Below are 19,671 nucleotides of genomic sequence, written 5' to 3' on the forward strand. Positions count from 1 at the left end.
AAGGATTATGTGTCGCTCTTTTAGAGAGACATTTTGTTGAATAGCTGAATATAAGTTTATATACACTTATATCTGTCTGTGATGTCTCTTAGGTGCACAAGAGACTGTGATATTCTCCCTTCTTTTGCAAGCATTTTATCTATATCTGATATTGTTGTGCTGTTATCTAACTTTTTCCTTTGTTTCTTTTTCTATTCTTAACTCATTCCCTGCCTAGAACGACTAAAACGACTTCTGTCCCATAAGCCATGCCTGTCTAGAACGACTAAAACAACTTTTTTTTTTTTTTTTGACCCAAAGACCAAGGAGATATGATTTTTCGAAGATCTAGACTCCCATCCACTTCCTTGTTAACTTTAAACTTAAAAATTCTGTATCTCGGCTCCTGAGTACTTTTTTTTTTCAATGAAAAATCTTCGCAGTGGGCAAACGCGGCCAGAAATAATTCAGGCAGTGAATGAGTTAAGACAATATTGTGCAAATCGTTGGAGCGTGTAGGGAAAAACATTTCAGACACTCTTTCACGCCTGTTATCTCGTGATGTGACAGTACAGTTGAAGTTGTAGTTGCGTCCTAGAGGGTTTATCTGTTCTTTCCTCCCTGTCTCCTGTCCTGCCCCCACCACCAACCCTCTAAAGGTGGTGATCAACTACTCCATAGTGAAGGGTCTGAAGTACAACCAGGCCACCCCAACCTTCCACCAGTGGCGTGACGCTCGCCAGGTCTATGGGTTGAACTTTGCCAGTAAGGAGGAGGCCACCACCTTCTCCAACGCCATGCTGTTCGCCCTCAATGTCCTCAGCTCGCCTGACAGTGGAGGTATGTTTCCTGGCAGTTCATTTATCTGTCAGTCATGTGGCTTTAAGCCCACTTCAAACCAATGATTTGCAACGAGACAAAACTGCTTCAAACAACTTTGCTGTATGACGGTGTCGCGGGTCGGAAATAGCATCACATTTTTGAAGCGTTGTGAGATGGTTGATTGACTTTTTTTGACGCATGACACCGGTGTACAACGGAGCATAAGTTTAACGGAGCACAGCAGCCTGAATTTCCCCCTTACTTGTAACAGACTGTGTTACAAGTAATGTCCATAATACGAGTTCAAAGCACTATTAGTAGTAGTAAGTAAATGAAGTGTAAAAGACTAATAAGTGTGTTGAGTGATCATAGTATATACAGTTTTGAAATGCACCGTCCCTGGTTAGCTAGGTAGGATATATGTCTATATGTTGCAGCCCAAAACAGAAATATACAGAATCTAGAATATACAAAAAATAATGGATTAAGATGTATTTGCGAATGAAGTTATAGAATATACATACATTAATGCAGCAGAAAAAATAAATAAATTAGCGACCAAGTAAAGTAAATTGCGTGTTTAACACTGATCATGTATTTATCCTGCTGGGGTACTGTGCTCGTTTTACATGGTACGTTTGTGCTTTAGTTAATCTCCTGGAAGTGATAGAAGCTCTTTTTACGTGGTATGGTTGTATGTTAGTTAATCTTCCGGAAGGAAGTAATACAGTAGAAGGTCTTTTTTGTACGTGGTGTGGTTGTATGTTAGTTAATCTCTTGGATGAAAGAGATAGAATCTCTTTTTACACGGTATGGTTGTACGTTAGTTAAGCTCTTGGAAGAAGAGACAGAAGCAGTTTTTACCGAGTATTTTTGTACGTTGGTTAAGCTCTTGGCAGTGGTGTAAAGTAACTAAGTACATTTACTCAAGTACTGTACTTAAGTACAATTTTGAAGCATTTTTTACTTTACTGGAGTATTTCCAATTTTCAGTACTTTTACTTCTACTCCACTACATCTCAGAGGCAAATATTATACTTTTACTCCACTACAATTATTTGAAAACTTTAGTTACCTAGTTACTAGTTCCCACTTCAGCCTAAAGCTCTTGGATGAAAGCGATAGATGTTATTCTAAGACATTTTCAAATGTCAGGGTCAAATGTAATGGCCCAATTCCAGGGAAGATGTGTATTGGGCTATTCTGGACTGACATGTTTTATATGTAGCCAATTCATTATTTTATTCAGTGAATTTTCACGAGTCCAGTTTATTCAAATGTATCAGGCGAGATGAATCAATCACAGCACTTCAAGTGTCCAGTCTCCTTTAATGAATCCGACACTGCTTTAAATCAGCATAATCAGATTATTGTATTCACGTTGCTTGAGCATATTAGGTTCCATTGTCATGGATACACGTTTAATCTTATGCTATAACACTTTATTTTCACAATCACAAAAGAGCTTAGATGTATGTGGTACAAATGTTAGAAATAGTCAGAGAGATAGCAACTGTTTTGAGAGATTAGGGATAGAAATAATTAGGTTGATATTGCACATTTGTCTTAGACAAATTTGTCTACATACAAATAAATACTGGCTTCAGCTATCCCGCAATGTCCCTATTGATTTAATGGTCTATTAGAGCTGCTGTGTGTGATCTCATCTGAGCTGTATTGCCCTCTGCTGGTTATTGATGCATACTGCAGATAGGCTTTACTCTTTGTTAAAATAACAAAGCTAAGAGAAACCTGACAAAAATACTAATGTCAGTTGGAACTTGGAAGCTCTTGATTGGGGAATCTGTGATACAATTTCATTCCAAAGTGTTTATTGTTGCAATACTGTCAACCTTAATAAAAGTAAAAGTAGTGCCTTGTGGTCTGGAAGTGCCTTGTGGTCTGGATAACAATGGAACCAGTATTTGAGGGACACGTGATTGTTGAATGTGCAGTATTTAAGGCTGCTTTGAAGATGTGACCCATTATACGTTATGTTGGGACTCAGACCTGCATCTGAGGCCTGTCTCTGCCCTTACTTTACTAAACAGCTCTGGTTACAAGCTACTTTTAAGCTGTGTGTGTGTGTGTGTGTGTGTGTGTGTGTGTGTGTGTGTGTGTGTGTGTGTGTGTGTGTGTGTGTGTGTGTGTGTGTGTGTGTGTGTGTGTGTGTGTGTGTGTGTGTGTGTGTGTGTGTGTGTGTGTGTGTGTGTGTGTGTGTGTCAGCACACATTTTTATGTCCAAGTCCAGGAGGTAATATTTGTGAGCGTGTAGCTCCGGTGTCATCCTGTTCTGTCCTGGTTGCTTTCCTATTGGTGCGTGGCCCGGCTAAAATACCCCATGGAGCCTTCCTGTCTTGCCCCACCATGCTCACATGCTGCCTCTACCTTTTTGGGGGAGCATTTGGATGTGGCACCATGGGCCTCCTCGTGCAAACCCAAGGTGTCTTGGAATACAGCGTCGCTCCTGCATGCAAAACCTACCTACCTCTACAGTCACCGCTGTCCGTATTCTTTCCTGTCAACCAGTGCCCCTGCCGGACAACCAGGCTCCTCACTTCCTGTTGTCCCAGTTAGCCGCCTGACATCCGGCACAGGGAGTAACATTTGCATAGAAGTCTACGTATCATAAAGCAGTGCTGGTATAGAGGAAGCGGTGACATCAGTGCAGGGGACAGTAGGGCCGGTACGTCGGTACTGCACAGGAGGGTGCCTCACCATGCTGACTCCAGACATGTCACCTGGTGTTCTCAGAAGAGTTTCTTCAGCCATTATCACCCTCAGTAAGTACTGTAACAGTCAAGAAATGTAAGCAGTAGCCACAACAACATGTTGTCTTTGGGAATGGCACGCTTGTCAAAGATAACTACATTAACCCTGGCCGGGGCGTCCCTATTTTGGGAACATTTAACCAATCAACCATAAAAAACTAAAAAGAGGAAAATATTTCAAACAAATTTGCTATTTGTCCGACAAAGTATGTAGGACTTAATCGTTGCCCATGACCCCATTCTGTGATGTGAAGGTGATGATATACATTACATTACATTGAACCTGTCCACAGATCCAATGAAGGTGTGGTGGATATCTCTGTTATGTTACTTATTTTCTTCTCTGAATCTGTCAGAATCTGCTTTTCTAATGAGAAAAAGTATTGGGACGGTCAACAGAGATATGCAAAACATTGAACTGAATATCATGCCTAGAATAACTTCATAACAGATGTATTTGGCTGGAGGTTTGAAGATATCTCGCCTTCCCCATGGAACACAAAAAGATAGGAATAGAGAGAGTGTGTGTGTGTGTGTGTGTGTGTGTGTGTGTGTGTGTGTGTGTGTGTGTGTGTGTGTGTGTGTGTGTGTGTGTGTGTGTGTGTGTGTGTGTGTGTGTGTGTGTGTGTGTGTGTGTGTGTGTGTGTGTGTGTGTGTGTGTGTGTGTGTGTGTGCGCGCAAGGGGGGGGGGTCCAGCTCCTGGCTTCACATCTAGGGGAGCTGTTGATAGCAGTTGGGTATTGATCATACAAGCATGCCTGCATGAAAACGGAAAGAGAGAGAGAGCATCATAGACAACAATCTCCTTGGCATCACACACAAACACACACTCAAAAGCACACGCATACAGTATACAGTATACTACACAGCAGCACTGGCCTTGTTTATTCCCCCGTGTTCTCCATACCGTGGCTGCAGGCCTGATCAAGCCCTCTCCTCCCCTGGGCTGTCTCTTTTTCCTTAACCTTTACCATAGCAACAACTATGTCCACATCAGTCAGTAGAACCCACACACACGCATGCATGCACACACGTGCATGCAGACACACACGTGCACACACACACACACACACACACACACACACACACACACACACACACACACACACACACACACACACACACACACACACACACACACACACACACACACACAGTGCTGCATAGATCAGGAAGATAATTGTCTCCTTAACAACTGTCTCGTTAATATGTGCAGATGGGCTGTGAAGTGTTTATAATCACCCCAGGTTGTGTTTAAAGACTTAAAGCTTTTTGGTGAAAAGATTGTGATGGTTAATGAGAGATGGCAGTCGGTCAATGCAGTGAACACGTTGACTGAAATCATGGCTATGTAATTCATTTCAACTGTGTCTCGTGTTTTGACATGTCATATTTGTTTGACTCTGGCATTGCAGCAGCACAACATCAACATTGTTGATTGTAAATATCCATTAAAGCGAATTTGTGTTGATGCAACAAAACCATGCTGTTAGTGTTGCCGTAAACAAAGAAATGTATCTGGGGGCACTTGTGCTGGCACCAACATATATTATCAAGCTTCTCAGAATAGGAGAAGACAAGACGCTTTAAAACACTTTGCTTAATCCTAGAACAGCAGTGTGTTCTAGGAGTTCTAGGATCAGCAAGCAGTGTCTTTTAAAGCGTCTCTCTTTCTAATGATCTGAACAGCAAAACTTATACTAGATTAGTTCTGTTAGAATATAGTGCTTAGTAGTCTATGTAGATAATTAGTAATTATATCACTGTCCCATCTCTCTCCTGGCTTATGAAAAAAAGCTGATTTACAAGCTTTTTTTTAAACACGCTTCAGTTCAGTTTTTGGCAAGCGACACCGCGGTACGATGAAGTATAAATGAGGCTTTAGATAGAGAATCTCTGTGCCACAGTGTGCAGAATATTTGCTAAATTTAGTGTGTAGCTGTGCCAGCGGAGCAGATAATTACCATGAGCTAACGAGCGGAGTTCAGAGGCATGTCATGGAGGGGAAATGCATCTCCCAGGCATCTTCTCTCTTTCTCAGCGTGCAGCAGCAGCAGAACAAAAGGATTCAGTCAAACAAGTCGACTACAGCAGATGAAGCACTGTCTTGACACACCAGACCAGATTTCTAATAATCAGCGCCCAAATTGACACTTAAGTCCGATTCATACTTCGGTGCGTGCCGAGAATGACAGACCTACAGTACAGTAGAAGCTCACAACTACAAGCTTGTGAGCTTGTAGGTCTGCTATTCTCTGCCATTGGACCATAAATTAGGCTTTACAGACAAATACAGACGTTTCAACAGTTATGCCGTCAAAGCTGGTTTGTGTTGAATCTGCGGCATCCTTATTTACTGTAGGCTAACTCTTCCCTCATGTTGACTAAAACCACTGTCCCACCCCACTGCCGCTGTGCTCCAGACACAGCAGAATGGAAACATCACCCACGGGTGTTCTTGGTGTCACGGTGGGCGTTGAAGTTGAAGTTTAATGACTGGTATGCTGGCTATGTGTTAACTGCTCCCCCTGATGCTCCCTGTTTATAGTCAGCTCAGAATAGGGACTCTAACTTTGGTACTCAGCAGGGGCCCCCCCTGCTGAGTGAGGGGGAGGTGGGGGGTGACCATCACTCTGCACGGAGGTAACAATTTGTTAGTCACCTCAGGTCAACAAGCACATCGCTAAACACATCACTTTAATGATAATATATTTTTATGCATAATCTCTAATAATAATAATATTAATAACTTTTTATATTACTAATACTAATTTATATAGAGCCTTTCAAAAACTAAAGGACACTTTACAATTCCAAAAATAAACAAACTATTTGCCAAAAGCCTGAGTGAACGAGTGACTTGAAAGAGTCCAATGTTGGCGTCTGGCGAATCTCCATGGGGAGAGAGTTCCAGAGGGCAGGGGCTGCCACACTGAAAGCTCTATCGCAGAGGGTCCGCATATTGGTGTGAGGGATGGCAAGGAGCCCTAAGTCTGAAGACCGCAGGTTCCGCACTGGGGTGTAATCCTGGAGGAGGCCTAACAGGTACTGCGGGGCTTGGAGTGCTTTTATAGATGAGGAGGAGCAGTTTGTAGGTGATGTGGAACTTGTGGAGCTCGTTATTGAGCCTGGCTCTTTAGCCGACTGGCAACGTATGCGCCATCGGATCCAGGGTTCCCGGGTTCGCCTCCCGGCCGAGACTACTCTAGTATCTGTGTAATTTGGGGCCCTTTGCTATTTGCAAATTTATATTGTAATATAAATCTCTTCTATCTGTGTTGTAAGTGTTCATTTGCTACGTAATTGCCCTCCCTTAATTCAATTACTCTGGTTTCTATACTGCTGTGGTTGAAACTCCTGTGGTTAGCATCATTAGATTATGAACAGAATAATAACAGCTTGCTTGGCCCTCCAGGGCAGAGTCACTGTATCTCATGTGATGCCTGCTGAGGTCTGCTCCTTCATTAAACTCTGCCTCTTACACGACACTCATGTACAGCATCTGTATAATATCATTTCAGAAGTACGATGACCAGTCAGATGACCATTCTCAGACAGAATCTCACCCACTACTCACCCTGGCACGTACAGAGTGCAGATTGAGTTGTTTCACTTGCTAATTCAGTTGTTTATTCTAAAAAAATAAAATAAAACGTGTTGATCTCAGGCATTCGGGTGGCGCTGAGATAAAGTTCCGGCCCTCCACTGCAGACTATTGGGTTTGAATCCTTCACGGCGCCTCGGGCTTGGATGGGCGCTCCCATGAACACAATTGACCCCGTTTGAGGAGGGTGAGAAGCTGGTCGGGAGAGCTATGTCTTGGTGCAATCTCCTTCAAGGTGCCTGTTCAGCACGGAGAGGAACTAGGTCAGATCGTGTGTTCCTCCGCACACGTTACACCTTCCCGGTGAAACTCCTGAGACGCGTACACTCTCCCACATAACTAACTGTAGGGGTTAGCAGTGTGTGGGGAAAATTGACAGTTGGCATAACGACTAAATTGGGAGAAAAAGGGGGGGGAAAAGAAAGGTTTGGGGGAAAAAACGACAACACCATGTTACTCTCTAATCACAGTGACTTAATTTGTTTACGTTAGTGTCCTATGCAAAATAATACAGGATACAGACAAAACTATTTGCATTCATGGGTCAGCATACTGTAGAACACATGAACAGCATAATTATAAAGGCCTGCAAACTTCTTATTTCAATCAATCTTATTTATTTGGTGTGAGGACTAATGTATTCTGTCTTGCTAATTGATGTAAGGGCAAAATAGGATATGGTGTTACAACAACAACAACAACACAACAATGTGGGCACAATGATGTGGGCTCTAATGTAAACAAAACCAGCATGATGCAGCTGATGCTGGATCACGCTGCAAAGAGTTTAATGAGGTGATTATTACAGTCTGGTAGAGAGAGAAGAAAGGTGGAGGAGGGAGAGATGGATGAAGGGATGGAAAGAAGAGAAGGAGAGCAGCTCATTATCAGGAAATGATACCTATGGATATTCAGTGGAGGAGAAGAAGGGAGGTTTGTTTGTGCTTTGCTAATGTAAAAATGGTCCTGTTGCATCAATAAACCACATCAACCCTAGCGTTTCTATTCTGGGGCAAACATTCAGCGAAAATAGCAGATCTACAAGCTCACAATGCATCGAGGTGGGAGGGATCAATAATGAAAGAATGTGAACAGGAATGTGAGAGGTAGATAAACCCCCTAGCACTCCTCTTTCCTTGTATCACTTTGTTGCTACTGTAGTTACACTATGCAGATCTACTTTGGTTTCTTGCTCACGTGAGTCTTGTTATTTAGATTTGATTTTGCTTTAACACAAATGTTAGGAATGTTCATTGGAAGGGTTTTTTGCATTTTGTTTAGACAGCTGATAGGTTTGATGACCTGGTATCCTAGTTTTCTTTGCACTCTATGTGTGCAACTGTTTACCCTGTCGTTTGTTGACTAGGGTCCATGCATAATTTATACGGAGCAAGAAATGATAAAGAGAAAGGATAAAGCCTGATTTATACTCTGTCATATGACGTATCACACACAGAAAATAGCAGATATACTGTACTGTACAATCTACAAAGTTCGGCACGCGACTCCATCATATGACTGATTATGAATTAAGCAAAATTGTGACAAACATTGGGTAATACATGGCAACATTTGGGTGGAGGTGGAAGTGACAGAGGTGAAACGGAGGATGATGTTGAGAGAGGGAATGGAAGAAGGCAGAGAAGGAGGGAGGAGTGCAGATGGATGTCACACCTCAGCTGAATGATGACACATGACCTCACCTCAATTTATAGAATTTACTGACTGTCAGTCAGTGTTATTTCTGTTGGGTCATATCTGGTCTCTCTCTCTCTCTCTGATGTATTCATGTACATTACTTTTTGACTTTGCATAGCGGCTACTGCAGAGATCGTGTTTGTGTGAAATTATTTTTGCTGTTATGGTCTGTGATGTTACATTGTTGAGGTTGTTCATGTCTGACCACCTCTTCACTAAAAAATTCTACGAGAAAAAGGGCTATCTGTAAACAAAATGCCCAGACTCATTACCCTTATTCTTTTATTACTCTTATCATCTAGCCCATTGGTTCTCAAAGTGGGGTCCGGGGACCCCCAGGGGTCCTTTTGGGGGATACCAGGGGGTCCCCAGCAAAATTAGTTAATAAAGCGTCACAAAAATTTTAACCCCATTATCCATATGTTATACTTTGGCTATTCAAAAATAGCAGATATACAAGCTTGTAGCGCGTTATCGAGTGCCACGCTACGAGCTTGTAGATCTGCTATTTTTGAAAAATCTTGAAAATGTGTGCAAATATAAAAAATAAAAAAATGTTTAAAGGCGAACATTTTTAACACAAATCTTTGCTTGGGGGTCCCTAGCACAACATATTTTTAGGTGGGGGTCCATGACCACATACATTATCAATTTGGGGGGCCTTGGCACGAAAAAGTTTGAGAACCACTGATCTAGCCACATAATTCAAAGCAGAGTGAGCAGATTAGTCTATCATTCTGCCTGTTGAGACGTTATTAGGAGAATCCACTGGCTGATGTTTTTCAACTGGGTGCTACGGTCGCCTATGATCATATTATTATTACCGGTATGTCTCTTACAGGTCCAGTTGTCCAGCGACAAAATGGTCCATCCTCAGAGGACGCCGATGCACAGAGGAGGTAAGGAAACCTCTGACCAGAGGTGGAAAAAGTACTAACATTACTTAAGTAAAAGTATCAATACTGCAATGTAGAAATAAAGTAAAAGTCCGGAATTCAAAATGTACACTTTACTGCATGTCATCCCCTCTCTCTTTCCTGTCTTTCCCTGTCTTGGTGTAAAATAAAGCATAAAACAATGTAATGATAATAATAAATACATAAATAAAATAAGCTCTATAGCAAACAAAGGCTTACGATATTAACACATCTTGTCAACATGATAATCTTCACAGATCAACACTTTTTTTACAATCGAGCCACACAGGAAATGAATATACATTTAAAAAAGGCGGCTTAAAAAAGTCATAGAACAAAACATGATTTTATGTTAACCACAGACCTTAGTTTCTGCATAAATTGAAAATCCTATGGTTAAAAGCTTTGGAACTATAGCACCCATAGTGAACTCTGACCGTGTTTAAGCACTACAAACTGTAAAACGCTATTGGCAGTGATCGTGGGTGAGAAGCTGGCAGGGATTTTGTCCTTGCACTAGCGATTCGATTCCCACTGGTCACTCTGTTTGGCATTGACAGGAACTGGGGAAGATAAAGCAAACCTCTGCACAGTGGTGTTAAGTAACTAAAGCTCTATATATATTTTGGCTATTTTAAAATAGTCGATCTACAAGCTCACAACGCATCGCATCGCGGCGCGTTGTGACCTTGTAGATCTGCTATTTTCAAAAGATTTTTATACATTTACATACATACATTTCGAAAACTTGAAATGGGACATTCTGCATAATGACTACTTTCACTTTTGGTTCTTTAAAGTAATACTAGGTAACGTTTTCAGTAAAACTAAAGTTAAATTGTATATCTTTTGTGAGTGGCAAATGTTTCACAACACCCACTCCATGAATTTCACCCCCGAAAGCCTTTTATTTATATATTTTCTATTGAACGCTGTCTAGCATGACTTTCCCTCGAAAATGACGTCACCTGGCCGGAAAATGGAAGCGGAAATGCACCAGGTTCCTGTTTGGCCAGGAACTACCGTGCCGGTTTCCTGTTTGGCCAGGAACTACCGCGCTAATAACAAAAGGAAACTCAAGCTGATTTTAAGAGATTGTATGATTTGAAGAACGAAAAAAAAACGGAAAAAGAAAACACAGCTCACGGTAACTAATGCTCCACTGGCTAAGAGAAACGATCCACAGATCGTATAAAACAATTAAAAGAACGCTTTTTGAAACACTTCCGTCTTCCGGTGAAAACAAATGGAATTATGGGTGACGCAGTAATAAAGAAACGGCCTGCAGTGACGGTAATGACCAGCAGAGGCTGCTAAAAGTCGTTTTTTTGGAAATCTGCACAGAACAACTTTAAGTATATATTGATGCCAATACTTTTGTACTTTTACTAAAGTAAATTCTGAATGCCAGACTTTTACTTGTAAACAGAGTATTTCTACATTGTGGTATTGATACTTTTACTCAAGTAAAAAATGTTCCACCACTGCCTCTGCATTCATTGCACTCTCCTTCCTCGCTGTCTACTCTCCACAAACCAACAGTGGAAGTTGGCAGTGACAGGGACCACCCAAGTAGACATTGCTAAATTGGGAGAAGCTTACAAACAATTGTTTGAAAAAACAAAAAAACACAGACCACATGTATTTTTGGAGTACAATAGAACACATCAACAGAGAACTGCAATTAAAACACTGAATAATAATAGAAATATTTTAACTGTGTCATATTCTTTCTTGTCTGTAGGATGATGGAACAACATCAGATGCAGGCGCACAAGGAGAGAGAGCGACGAACATCAGGATCAGGTGAGGCCTAAACTAACATGCCCACGCCTACTGTACCTACATACATACTGTAGTGTGTACACACACGCACTCACACCCTTCTTATTGAGGACAACTCCACACCTTTGGCCTGGATACACAAACGGACACACTCGACGACACAAGACTGTCAACAACAAACATTTGACAATGCACTTAAGTTGCCAAGCGACAGATATTTACTCTGCTGTAAACAGTGCTCAATACTTTCACTCTGCAAACAGATGAAGTCATCGATTATGTCAGAGTCCCAGAACGCTGTTTCCTATGGAAACGTCGAAATCGAACAAGGGTGCAGTACTGTAGCTCCTAGATGTGTGTGTTGGATCCGCCCTTTAGGTTCACCCACTTCTTCCTTGTTGGTATGCTGTTTATGCTGTTTGCTCGTCCGTGCACACCTGCCAACACTGATTATGACCCCTTAAACACCATAAACACAACCATAAATACCCTCCTCTTCCCCTATCAGTATTTTTATTGTATTATCCTCCCTGCCCCTGCAACATGCCCTGCACTCCATCTTGTTCTTCCAGCTACTGTTGGTGGTGCTGGTGAAATGTCACATGCGTTCTGGCTCAGTCATGTTGCATTCTGCTGCTTCTTTTAGTTTGACGCTGTTTTTTAAATTATTTCTTATTTGCTGTTGTTTGCTTCTATTTTTTCGATTGCTCCTGATTATTTTATTTTTTTCTCATCGTGCTCGGTTGCTTGGTTGATTGCTTTTCATTCTTCTCACGTTTATTCTCTTTTTCTTTTTGTTTTTTCTTTGTTTGTTTGCCTGTTTGTTGCTTCCCTCCCTTCGCCTGTATCTCCTCTTCCTCTCTCTTGTTTCTGCCTTGCACTTTCTCTCTCTCTCTCTCTCTCTCTCTCTCTCTGTCTCTGTCTCTGTCTCTGTCTCTCTCTGTCTCTCTCTGTCTGTCTCTCTCTCTCTCTCTCTCTCTCTCTCTCTCTCTCTCTCTGTCTCTCTTTCTCTCTCTCTCTCTGTTTCTCTCTCTCTCTCTCTCTCACACTCTTTCTCTCCTCTTTCTGGCCGTCACAGTCGTTTCCACCCTCCAATACAAAGTGTCCACAAACCCCGTCCACCCAGACACTCCTCCTGAGTACAGACAGTTCCGTGCTAGCACACTCCCACACTCCCTGCCTCCCTCCTACGTCCGTGTGGCGTCCGCCTCCCCTCCTTCTTCCTCGGCCTCCTCCTCCTCTCCCTCCCAGGAGAGAGAGGGTGGCGGCTCGGCCAGGGAAAAGGCCCAGCTCTCCTCCCAGCTCTCCACCTCCCTGGCCTCGGCCTTCTCTCCGGTGCAGACTGGGGTGAACACCCAGGGCCGCCAGGTTCGCCAGATCCCCTTGTCTCCGCCCACGGCCGCCCGCCACCTTCACCAGCACCACCAGGACATCATGCTTCCCCCTAAACACGGCACCTGGTCTGCCTCTCACATGCACCATTACATGTACGGCCACGCGCCCCCATCATCCTCTCCCCCTGTCATGATGGCCGTGCACGTGAAGCAGGGCCTGCCTCCGCAGCCCGTCCTCCCCGTGGCCCTCCCCCTGCCGCCGCTGAGCTCCAGAGCCAAGCCCCCTCCGCTCGACCCGAGCATGGCGACGGCCCCCCACCAGCACCCCCACCACCAGCCCCCGCCTCACGCCAATGGCCAATCGGAAGACTACTACTCCCCCCATTCCCAGCACCTGCCGATGACCCCGCAGTACTGCGAGGCGGTTCCCCTGCCTCCTCTGACAGGTCAAACGGCCCCAGGCCCCGCCTCCAGCCATCCCCAGTATCCATCCAGCTTCCACCCTCAGCAACAGCAGCAGCAGCAGCAGCAGCAGCAGGTGTACCAGCAGCCCCCCTCTTCCTCCTCACCCCCCTCTTACACTGCCATGTCTGACGGGGGCTCACTCAGGAAGACACCCTCTCCCCCCGTCCCCCTGCAGGGCCCCTCCGTGGCCACCAGTAAGTATGATGAGGAGAGAGGAGGAAGGAGACTCTCCGCAGAGGGATGTGTGTTTGTGTGTATGTTGGCGCAGACACGTGCACAGGTGGGCGCTATTGAACTTTACCCTTCCACCTCATGATTAGACATCTCACTCATTACATTATACAAACCCACAAGAGCCTAAATGTTACATGCATATACATCAGCCCTGTGAACTAATGACAAGCCATGCTGAACATGACCTGATCATTACCAGTTAGTGTTAACCAAATCATAGGGTATGTTCTTTTATCAACCAATTCATAAATGTCCCACTCTCCCACTGATGTGCTCTTGAGCAAGGTACTTAACATCCAACTGTTGCCAAGTACCTCCCAGAGGTGCGTGCGTGCGTGCGTGCATGCGTGCGTGCGTGCGTGCGTGCGTGCGTGTGTGTGTGTGTGTGTGTGTGTGTGTGTGTGTGTGTGTGTGTGTGTGTGCGTGCGCATGTGAGTAGGAAGTAAGCTGTTAAGCCTTTCCTGGGCGAAAAGGTTAATAAAATAATCTGTTTATTTAGCTTTTAACGTGTCCTCTTTGTTTTGTCCGCTTCCAGGTCCCCCTGTCTCTGCAGGTCACCCATCATCTCTGCTGTCTGTGGCCCCACCTCCAGCCCCAGCCCTTGCACCCATGGCCGGCCCTCCGGCCCCACCACCTCCTCCCGGACCCCCGCCTCCGATGGCAGTGCCGCCGCCCATGCCCCCTCCACTGCCTGCCTGTGGAGGGCCTCCGGGAGGGGCGCCTGGACCTGGACAACAGCCCTCAGGATTGGCTGCTGCAATAGCTGGAGCCAAACTACGCAGAGTACAGAGGGTATGTATATCTGTCTGGTGTCCATAATCTCTTCCCTTAGGACAGTGATTTCAAACCTTTTTCCCCTTCTTTGCATCTGACAAAATCTGAGATCCCCACATTTGCACATAAATACACACTATATACTTCTCATACACACACTATATACCTATAAACAAGCACTATATACTTCTCATACACACAATATATACTTATAAACACGCACTATATACTCATACAATGAATAGCGTTGCAACGTGTTTTTTTCTTGGGGGGGGTGTTGCATCCGAACAGACAAGGCCTCGCGCAGCCTCATGCGGCCTAACCCCCCTGTGATCTTTGGCTGGACTCCAGGTTGGGAAACTGCCTCAGAGGATGATCACACCGAGATGTGCCACTAGTAATGTTTCGCCAGCAAAACCACTCTTGCACTGTGTGTTGGGTTTTTCTAGCAGTTTCTAGACTCACATAAAATTTACAATATTCTCAACTTTTCAGCGCAAGGCAGTGAGTCGCTCTGTTCCTGCCTGTTTTGATGCCGGTAGATGTGGTAGGAACAATTTCAAATGCAGATGAAAGTTTAGTATTAGACTCAAGGCGATGCGCTGTTTTTAACGCTTGTGTATCTTCTTCATTAGAGAGGGAGATACCGTACTTTGGATTCTAACCTCAGATTGACATTTGACCGAAACACAAAGGGAGCAGACATTCTTAGCTGGGACCGGGGTTGTTTTCAGTCACTCCTAATCCAGAGAGTAATATATCAGAGTTGAACTCACAAAAGACGTGTCATACACGATATGTGGCTAAAATCTTGGCATCTTACAAACAACTCCAGACACTGTTAGTCTATTTCTGATCTTTTGGTTCCACCCTCTCTGTATTCCGCAGGATGAGAGCAGTCCACCTGGTTCTAGTGGTTCCAAGTCTGACTCCAACCGGTCCAGTGGTGGCAGTGGAGGAGGTGGAGAGGGACAGGGACTGATGCAGGAGATGAACGCTCTGCTAGCGCGCAGGTAAAACCATTACAGAACCCCCAATAAGATAGGTGTGTAGACCAATATTGATACCTTAGACTGGTTTGTTTACATTACACTTTAAGATATCCTTTACAGGCTCATTTATTTTGTCACTGTTCACGATTATATACTGTAAGCTACTTAACCATATACATCACTCTCAAGAAGGTAGTTTTAACATATTATGTGTTCACCACCAATCAGAGGATGGTCTGCTTACGTCTCTTTTTTCATGTCTATAACGTTCACTTCACAGACGGAAAGCTTCAGAGAAACCAGATGAGGTACAGTATGTCCCTAGTTCTTGTCTAAAAACACTTTGTTGTCTTGTCTGTGAAACTGTAAGGGCTACACAATATAATCCCCAGGAAGTGTACCATGTTTAAAAATCATAAAGTGTTTTGTCATCATCCAATATTCTTTCCTTTACAGGACGACTCCAGTGGCCGGAACTCGACAGGTACACTTCTTCAGCTGAGTTTTGTAGCCCGAGTCTTCTTTCCATAAAACGTATATGTTGGATTTAAAGACCTGCTTGAAATTGTCCCCCCAGATGCTGTGAAGAAACCATGGGAACGATCTAACTCTGCAGAAAAGTCATCGTTGGTGTCAAGGTCAGTAAATGGGTAAGAGCTGAGAAATGTCTACTCTGTAAGCTCAATGGAAAAGAAAGTGTGAGACCATTGTATGAGACATGATGGGGATGTGGTCCTCAGCTTTCTCTGTGGGTGCTCCGGCCCTGACGCACCCACGGAATCAGCATCTACAGCGCTGTAATTATTACTTTCAACATATGGTATTCAAACAACATGAATGATTAAATGGCATCCAGACCAAAGTCCCTCCTTTTCACCAACTTACCGTAATTTTCGCACTATAAGCCACACCTGAATATAAGCCGCAGCAGCTAAATTGAATGATTTGTACATATATAAGCCGCACTGGACTATAAGCCGCGGGTGTAAAATCCCTAGATTTAGGAGGTCCCCTAGTGGCCGTTAGCTATAAGAATCCATAGATAAGCCGCACCGTTATATAAGCCGCAGGGTCGAAAAATGGGAAAAAAGTCGCGGCTTATAGTCCGAAATGTACGGTAAAATGTATTCCAGTCAGTGAACGCCTATGACCCAGCGGGGGAAGACCCATAACACTCCATTATGCAGGTTTATTTAAACTACTTATGTGGCATTCCTATGGGTAGGTTAATATAGAAAGAATAATCAAAATGTTCCTTTTTCATAAATATCGAAAATCTCGAAGATCTACAAGCTCGTAGAATAGATCCGCTATTTTCCCAGCACAACATCATTGTATGATATCTTTTGATGTTTTGTGTTGCAGAGTGAGACCCATCGGTAGCACCAGTGATGCAGACACAGAGTTTGACAGGATGAAACAGGTTTGTTAGCCAACCTTATTTTTTGGCAAATTGGAATGATATTATACATTATATACAGGGGGGGGGTTCTTTGTCACTGCACTACCGACTCCTACAGGTTGGTTTAGGGTAAGGAACAGAGTGTTCCTACGTCCTCCCAGTGAAGCTCCTCACTGGCAGAGGCAAAAGGGAGGCAGACGATTTCATGAGTATGAGAGGAGGCACATAGTTTCAATACCGTCCTTATGACCAGTCAGTCCCAAAACCAACCAGTAGGGGGCAGCAGACTGAGGAAGACCTTGGTTCTAGAAACATCACCTTTGATGGTAATTTAATCAATATCCATGGGAGCATGTAGTTGTAGACTCTATTTTTTGGTTTTAATGTTTGGACGTACATGCTTTTATAAACTTATCGCATTATACAGTACACCCAATACTGAAAAAGAAACAAACACAAAGTTTATGCTTTTTCAGGAAATCTTGGATGAAGTTGTACGTGAATTGCATAAAGTGAAAGATGAGATAATTAATGGTAAGTGATTCTCAACCTTTTTCATTTCAAGGACCCCCAGTTGGATATGCATAGCATAGGCAGCGGAGCCCCATTTGATATGATTTTCATCTTTGGAACCACAATCTACACTGAAATCTGCAGTGTTATTTTAAATCTGAGTTACAGAACCATAAGGGTCTATTTGATTTCTAACCATCAATAATTTAGCTGGGGACCACCTGGAACACCCTCAATGAGCCCTGGGGGGTCCCTGGACCTAACGTTGAGAACCCTTGGTGCACAACATTCGTTTGCGTATTGTATGAAATGCTATTACCAATGGCAGAATAAAGTAATACAACCTGAATACCTAAAATGCTAAAGCTTTTCAACTCCATTAATAATTCATGGCTGTCATTCTTTCTCTGTACCATGTTAACAGTGTGAGTTCAAGGTCTAACTGTGAAAAATAACACAGGAGCAACTTCCATGGTCTAAAAATTGCACTTTTCTTTGACGTCCGTAGCCATCAGACAAGAAATTGGCAGAATCAGTACGTCCTAATCTCACGGGAGCAACAGATAGAGTGGAAGAGCAGGGATTCGGAGCTGGAGGAGGACGGACACACAGATGCACAGACACGAGGACCAGGGAATGTTCTCTCAGCGTTTCTGTGACCTTGTGCGAAAACGTTGCCATGATTCAAGTTGCAGAAATGTTGTGCCAACATTTTGAGTCTGCTGGACAGCAAAGTAGAAGGAATAAGCAAAAAAAAAAGTGAAGGTTGATTTATGCTCTGTCGCGCAACCTTTTCGACAAGCGTCGAGGTATAAGTTAACCTTGATAAGGAAAAAGGACTGACGAAAGAAGGCCAGAAGAGAGAAACGAAAGACTGTACAGAGAAAGTAAGACTGATAAAACTGAGAAGAGGATGTGAAGTATGGAGGTGGATGGATGGCGGCTGGGGTGAATATGGACACTCGTGCCGAGTTTGGTGTTGTGATGGTCCTCTCTGTGCACCTATAAACTCAGTCAGCCCAGTGTTGCAACTCTCTGTTCTCTGTTCAGTCCGAGTCTTGAAAAGAAAATATTTTCGTTTTCTAAGTTTTTACCGTTTTATTATTTAAAAAAAAAAGAAGAAGAAAACCTGTGGTGGTGATATTGATGACAATGATTATTTTATTGATATTATAGAAGGCGAACGGAAACTTGCACACCATTAATGTCAACCTTTTATATTTTATATTGTTATTTTTATTTAGTTTATCCCTAGTAGTATGATGACAAGCACAATACGGGCACACATGGTGCTGCAGACTCACCTTTCCTCCCTCAAAGCCTTTTTATTACCTTTTTCATACTGGGATTGTACAGCACTTTTTATTCCAGAGAGTATGTTGCAGAGCATATTGATAAAAAAAGAAAAATAAATTATTAGTGTTCAAACCATACTTATCCACTTAAAACTAGCTCTTTTATTCTGATTGGACATACAATATTGGAACAGTGCAGTGAAAGTGTTGATAATGAATCAAGGGAATCATAACAACTACAATCCCAGTATGGTCAAGGTATTTCATTCTACATGTTTGGTGTGCGAACACTGGGATAATTCTCAAAACAGACCCGTCACTGTAAATGTGCCACCTGGTTTTACCTAGATATATAAAAAAGTGTAGTAGCAACTATTTAGTCATCCTATGCTTTGTGAACCTCCCGAGTATGCATGAAACCCTGTCTCGATAAATGAGTTTTTCATTTGGTTTTCCTAAAAAGATGAAAAAGTTAAATGCTTAATTTATAACCCATTGTATGGCAGTGTCGGTCACCAAAAATAGCAGATCTAAAAGATCGATAAGATGAGACACCGTCGTATGATGAAGTATAAATCAGGCTAAAGGTGGTACGTTTGCCATAGTGGTTTGTTTCCATGAATATTCCCCCTTTCTATACAGTATATTAAAAGGTTGAACTTTAAAAAACGATAGCTATGTGAAAACATAATGGGTTTGCTCTGGCAACACGCAAATATTGCATAGGTAAAAAAACAATGTGCTGAGAATTAAAGGTATGTGATGATAGCTAAATGTTTCTTTGCAGGGAAGATTTGCTGGAACATTGGTTGCATTTTCTCCATTCTGTCTGCTCTCGAAAACGTTCTGATTTAAAAGCTGGAAGTAAATTCATTCAAACAACATTTTGACCTGCCAGTTGTCTACACAAGCTACTGTTTCGTTCTTTCACTCGCATCTACAAAAGAAAACGTTAAAGCTGGTATAACTTATTCTTCAAGTCAGTTAAAGTTAAATAGCTCCATTTTCAGATACAGTAGTAAGCATTGCTATAGTGTCTCCCCATCTCCTCAGTTCTTTAGTAAACAGAAAATAGAATTTCAGGTC

General features: G+C 43.0%; 1 protein-coding gene across 4 annotated transcripts in view; it reads left to right on the forward strand.

The window, feature by feature from the left end:
- evla (Enah/Vasp-like a) overlaps positions 1 to 19,469 on the forward strand; it is a 53,489-nt gene extending 34,020 nt beyond the window's left edge. For 3 of the 4 annotated variants that reach the window (XM_084043952.1, XM_084043949.1, XM_084043951.1), the window contains 12 exons: positions 639 to 819; positions 9,716 to 9,773; positions 11,536 to 11,597; positions 12,655 to 13,569; positions 14,145 to 14,401; positions 15,272 to 15,396; positions 15,656 to 15,683; positions 15,832 to 15,859; positions 15,953 to 16,025; positions 16,741 to 16,798; positions 17,254 to 17,311; positions 17,799 to 19,469. In XM_084043952.1, coding sequence (XP_083900078.1) covers positions 639 to 819; positions 9,716 to 9,773; positions 11,536 to 11,597; positions 12,655 to 13,569; positions 14,145 to 14,401; positions 15,272 to 15,396; positions 15,656 to 15,683; positions 15,832 to 15,859; positions 15,953 to 16,025; positions 16,741 to 16,798; positions 17,254 to 17,311; positions 17,799 to 17,836 — 1,881 coding nt within the window. In that variant the 3' untranslated portion in view covers positions 17,837 to 19,469. The remainder of the gene's footprint in view (positions 1 to 638; positions 820 to 9,715; positions 9,774 to 11,535; positions 11,598 to 12,654; positions 13,570 to 14,144; positions 14,402 to 15,271; positions 15,397 to 15,655; positions 15,684 to 15,831; positions 15,860 to 15,952; positions 16,026 to 16,740; positions 16,799 to 17,253; positions 17,312 to 17,798) is intronic. The other variant, XM_084043950.1, reaches the window with a different exon arrangement.
- The last annotated feature ends 202 nt before the right edge of the window (positions 19,470 to 19,671 follow it).

Source organism: Gymnoscopelus microlampas (genome assembly GCF_963454915.1).
Source record: "Gymnoscopelus microlampas genome assembly, chromosome: 20".
In the NCBI taxonomy this organism is placed as follows: domain Eukaryota; kingdom Metazoa; phylum Chordata; class Actinopteri; order Myctophiformes; family Myctophidae; genus Gymnoscopelus; species Gymnoscopelus microlampas.